Source organism: Callorhinus ursinus, unplaced genomic scaffold (assembly GCF_003265705.2).
Source record: "Callorhinus ursinus isolate GAN/ISIS: 27379988/994484 unplaced genomic scaffold, GSC_fseal_2.0 scaffold58, whole genome shotgun sequence".
Classification (NCBI taxonomy): Eukaryota; Metazoa; Chordata; class Mammalia; order Carnivora; family Otariidae; genus Callorhinus; species Callorhinus ursinus.
In genome coordinates this window covers 3220657-3226014 of record NW_027397120.1, presented here as the reverse complement: position 1 = coordinate 3226014, position 5358 = coordinate 3220657, and the positions used below count along the sequence as shown (strand labels likewise).

The 5358-nt window shown below is 53.7% G+C and overlaps 1 protein-coding gene across 18 annotated transcripts in view; it reads right to left on the bottom strand.

Annotated features, from left to right (window-relative positions):
* Window positions 1-899: 899 nt before the first annotated feature.
* Window positions 900-5358, bottom strand: part of EBF3 (EBF transcription factor 3) — a 124786-nt gene continuing 120327 nt past the window's right edge. For 4 of the 18 annotated variants that reach the window (XM_073884691.1, XM_073884692.1, XM_073884702.1 and 1 more), the window contains 4 exons: window positions 4430-4618; window positions 3848-4045; window positions 2631-2743; window positions 900-1689 (listed from right to left, as the gene is read on the bottom strand). In XM_073884691.1, the coding sequence (XP_073740792.1) occupies window positions 1672-1689; window positions 2631-2743; window positions 3848-4045; window positions 4430-4618 (518 nt within the window). In that variant the 3' untranslated portion in view covers window positions 900-1671. Of the gene's footprint in view, window positions 1690-2630; window positions 2851-3847; window positions 4046-4429; window positions 4619-5358 lie in introns of those variants that run through there. The other 14 variants (XM_073884696.1, XM_073884697.1, XM_025880051.2 and 11 more) reach the window with 10 other exon arrangements.

The following is a 5358-nucleotide window of genomic DNA, read 5'->3' as shown; positions in this document are numbered from 1 at the left end:
TGGCAAACATTTTAATTAAAACATCAGAAGTAAATTTTATTTTAAACTTTAGGCCTCTGAATTTTTCCAGTAAACACAGTTCAGCTATGTGGCAAAGTCATGGGTGGCAGCTAAAATGACTTTTTACATTCTACAGAAAAATAAAATAAGGACACAGCCCCAAACGGTGTCTGCTCTTCGTTGCTGTTCCACATGCACAGAATCTACTAGGATTTGTCACAGCCGAGTGGCACCGTTTTGTTTTGACTATACAACGAACTTTTTTTCAAAAGTATTTGTTCAGATAACTTAAAAATAATATAAAAATAAACAATGAATTTGACTTTTCCTCAAAATAAAAAAAAAAAGAAAAAAAAAGGATGGAAAGTCTAAACAAAAGCAAATCTTTGAAGTACAAATGAAATGCAAGGACACCGGTTCACTTTAACAAAACAGGGCAGAGAGACAGCTCTTGGCTTAATGCTCTTCCCAACACCAGGCCACGATCAAAAACCAATACAGACAAGAAAAAGGAAATGGCAGGAAAAGCAATGTACAAAATTTCAAAGATAAATACAATATTTATAATCGATATGTTACAAAAGAAAGTCCCTTAGCAACTGTAAGTGTTCATGGAAAAGTGTTGAATGGAGACCATTTTATTCCTTATGAGACACATAAGGAAGAAAACGTGTTTTTTTTTTTTCTAAATATTTAAGTGGATCTGAAAAAAATTCAAGACAAGTGTATAAATATTTAGCTACAACTTTGGCAAAATCACAAAAGTCTACAATTTTATAACCACATACAAAACACATTAGGGAAGAAGGAGCTAGAAGTCAAAAGGACAATTTCTGGTACAAGAAACATGGACCTCACAGTAGCCTAAGAATGCAATAGTATACAGTGCTAGCAAAAGTTGAAAAAATGTTGCAGATCACACTTGCTTAACAGGAAGCTCTAGCAGTGGGAGAATATTTTAACCAACAGACAGTAGCATTTTTTTTTTCTGTCAGTGTGCTTGTTGAAGGCAAGAGAATTCAATATCAAAGTTACAATTTCTAACTACAATAAGTTACAAAGTTTAATTTCATTAAGATGAAGTTAAGCAATGATAAACCCTCCCTCCCTCCCTGCCACCCCGAATTCTAGTCACGTAGTCCTCCTTTCTTCCAGTTCGATGGCTCACACCTCCTTGGCCCCTTTTTTTTTTCACCACAAAAAAATATTTCACATTATAGAGATACACAACCATTGTGAATCTAAGTATGAGCACAGAAAAATGTTTGGAGGCATTTTTCATCAGTGTTTCATGATAATCGAAATGGTGCATTCACAAAGTTTCTCCCAACACATAGCAATACTAGACAGCGAAGACGGAGTCAGAAACTTTATACAAAATAGGCGTCGCTTTGTTTTCCTTAGTCTTCAGGACTGAGAAGTGTGAAAATATGAGAAAAGTTCAGTCAATAAAATGGAATTGTTCATGAAGAAGTAGGCTGTTTGCATGTTGATTCTTAATAGTTTAAATAAAATCTTTAAACAAAGTCTCTTGTAGCATCTCCACCGCGGCCGATGCGCTTGCAGACAATGGCTTCAGCAGCAGCTCATATATACTAAACGTGTCCCCTGAAGTCCGTCCTTGGTGCTGGGCGCTGCGGGCGGAAAGGCGAGCCCCTCACATCGGCGGGACTACCAGCCCAGACATAGCTGAAAGAGAGAGCGAGCAGGTTACTGGGCCGCCCCTCTCGCGGGCCGGCCGGCCTTCGCCTGGGGCTTGACTCAACGGTGACAGTGACGTGGGGCGCGCGCAGCGCCCGCTAACCAGCCGTGGGCTTGGTCAAGGCGCGGGGTGGGGGGGTGGGCATCTACCTCATGGGACCGGGGTACGTGTGGGGACAAACCCCCCCCACCCCCACGACCGCTCACGCTGCAGCCCTCCTCAGAGGCTTCCTCTGGAAGGGAACGGCTCTGGCCTTCGTGCGCAGGAAGGCTGCCGCTTCCCACGGGTCTCGGTGGCTTGTTTATAGCAGACGGAGGTTCCGTATCGTAATGGTGAGTCACGGGCTCTCCAGGAGCAAAGCTGCTCACAGCCCCCCTGCCCTACCCTCTCAAGGCCAAGGCCCCGAAGAGACCCAAGTCACAGCCCCGCCTCAGGGCGCTCTTTCCGCTCCTCTCGGAATAAGAAACTTGGTGCTAAAATGCCAAGCACAGCGGACGCTTTCCAGTGAACTCCTGGTACGAATATAATTTAAAATCTTTTAACTTTAGTGTTGTTTTTGTCAGAATGATCATTCTCATTAATTTATGTAGAACATATTAATACATTTGTTCACGTAGTGATGCGAGCTTCAATTTCCCAGTTCATTAATTTCAACAGCCTTAACTCCTCTCCGACTCACCGTTACAACGTTATGGCTTTGGCAGACCCGTGTGGGTACACACTGCCCAGGCGGCGCGCCGTGCTCCCATGGGCCTCCGCACCGTGCGGACGGGGGCCAGGCCGTGGCACCTGGCCACCACCGGGCCCGCAAGCAGCTCTGGGCTGGGGGCCGCGGCGGGCCCTCAGGCCGGTCGGCGGCACACGGGGCCTGGGCGTCCCTCTCATACACTAAGATGTTGGGAAGACAATTATTTCAAATCACGGATACCTTTCCAGTTCCTTTTTTGAGCATTAGTTCATCAAAGTGAAATATGCCACCGACTTCACAAAAGGGCCAGTTTGTCTTCTCCACGGTAACGTCCTCAGCACCCAGCAGAGAGCCTGGTACATAGTAGGTGCTCAGTAAATACTGGTTGAATGGATTCATTTTTTTAAAGGAGTAACTGGATTTGATTTTCACCGGGAGGAGCATATACCAAAGGTGGTGTCTGAAAGAGGCCAGATGACGGCCACTTAATTCAGCGCCTGTGGCCCCCGTGAGTCACAGAGCCACGTGGAAGATCACGAGGCCTAGGGGCACTCACGTGGCCCACCCGCCTCACACCTCACAGGCCATGGTGCGGCCTACGCTGCCCAGAGGGACCCAGCCCTGGGCAGGCACGGGGTGCCTGCTCCACGTGGCCCCATCTGTGCGCAGCTGTGTCCACGGGGTGCCTCCCCCTGCCCTGGGGGCCAGCCCTGCTCCCTCCTGAGTGTGTGCAGGAGAGGACTTAGAAAAACCGACTCCCACCCGGTGCTCACGCATGCATGGCCCTAGTCTGGGTGCACCCCTTTCCAAGGACAGCACAGCCTGGTGGCCCAGGGTCTGCTATACCAGCCAGGTTTGAGAAGGCAGACTCCGTCTCAGGACACGGAGAGCATGCTGGCTTGGGGCTGGGCTCTGCAGGTGACACGATGACCTGCCATCCCCGTCCTGAGGCTACTCTGCTGCGTGCGAGCAAGGAGGCTGCAAGTGCAGGTGCCACAGGCGGGGTGCCCCCTGCTCTCACTGGGCGAGCCACGGCCCTGAAGGCCTGTGTGCTGAGTGGCTGGACAGGGCCCTCCCCAGGTCCTCCCCCCCCCCCCCCTGCATTCGCACGGTTCCCCGGTGCTTCCCCTTCCTGCGGGGAGGGGCCGCTTCACCACAAGGACACGTGGGTGAGGTTGGAAGCAGGACGCGATGGTTTTCACCAGCGAGAGTCTGTTACCAGTTGAGTGCAAGCAAAGGGGGCTCATTCACGTGGATACTGGGCCGGGAGAAGGGGGGGGGGCCTCATATCGCGGCCCAGCGACGGGGGGCATACAGCGGCCACGGCGGGGCAAGGACCCCGAGGAAGGGCTGGAGCTCCCGCCCCGCGCCCGGCCTGGCCTGCCCTCGGGGGAGAGTTCCGCCGGCGGCACTCGGGGGGGGGGGGGGGGCACGGGGGCCAGGACGCCACCCCTCACCTTGGAGTCCGTTCCCGTTGGCGCTGGTGCAGGAGGGAGGAGGAGAAGCTTGGGGCCGGACCACGGGCGCGAAGGCGCTCTTTTGTTTCACTGCAGAGATGACATTGGCAGGTGAGAATGAGAAAATGCTGTGTGTGCCGCTACAGTTTGAAGGGAGGGTGACCGAAGAGGCTGCCATGGTGGGGCTGGACGGTACTACTGCAACAAAGCACAGACGGTCAGGACGCGCGGCGCCGGGCGCAGCAACACGACACAGAGAGAGCTCTTGGGGCCGCGCCTGGAGCGTCGGGGCGACAAGCACGACACGCTTCCGGCTTGGCCACTCTCTGGACAACAGGCAAACTCTCGTGCTGGCCTCTCACTTCCAATCGGGCAGCCCCATTTTGTGCAGGTTTCCGACGTGGCCTCGCGGGGGGGCCCACCGCAGGTCAATTTACCGTCGCCACACGGACACCCAGCCTCCAGAGCCACCCTCCCTTTGACCCAGCAGCTCACATCACAGAACAGCCAAGCAATGCACACATTTGACTTGGTAGTGAACACGAATCTACGTGATGACGTGTGACAAAAACAGACACTTACTGCCGTAGGGAGAGTTGGCGGAAGAGCCATTAAGAAATCCAGGCGAGCCCGGGACCCCTAGATTGGCCATGGCGCCACTTCCATATCCATTCATGCTAGTGCTGACTGTGTTGTAATTGGACTGCTGGGGAGTACTGCTGGGGACGTAGCCTCGCGGGGACACGCTGCTTGTATTGCGACTGTAGCCGACTGTTAAAACCCCCCCCGGCCAAAAATAACGTTATTATCAGGGAGAGACACACTTGGGGGGGGGTTCCCCGCGAATCTCTAGCATATATGCAACACTTTTCATTGACCTTACGCTCCACGCCTGCCCTGGCGCCTGTAGCCAGCTCCGATCGCCTGATCGCGCCGGCCCTGCTCCAGGCCGACAGCCGGCCCCGCGCGCTTCGATCTGACCGCCAGGCGCTTTCAGGTTTCTCTTTAGAAGCAATTACCGACAGCGTGGATTCGGGGGCTGTCCCCCCACGCTAGGTGAACTTTCACACCTTCAAATGCCACGGCTGACAGGGAGAGCTTGTCTGTGGCCGTAACTGCCCAGGAAGGGCCGTTTTGGGGGTCTTCATTTGTATGGTTACGGCTTCCGTGAGTGTGGGGAGGGGTGAGGCGCGGTGGCGTCAGGCCCGCCGCGGGAGGGCGCACGAACCGGAGCCGAGCGGCGCCGGCGCGGTCCAGGCCTCCTCTGAGACCACTGCCTGCACAGATTTGAGGCAGGAGAACTGAGACCTGCTCAGAACTGGCTCTCGGGACAGGGTCCAGCGACCTGCGGCCGCCAGGTCGCCGCGTGACGGGAGCAGGTGCACCGGAGATGGGGGGCTGGGGGTGGGGGGACTGGGATCTCCTCTCCGTTTACTCCTTCCCAGTCCCACCCATGGGACATACCCGAGGAGGGTCCCGTCCACTTCCTACACCACGGCAGTCCTGTGGCT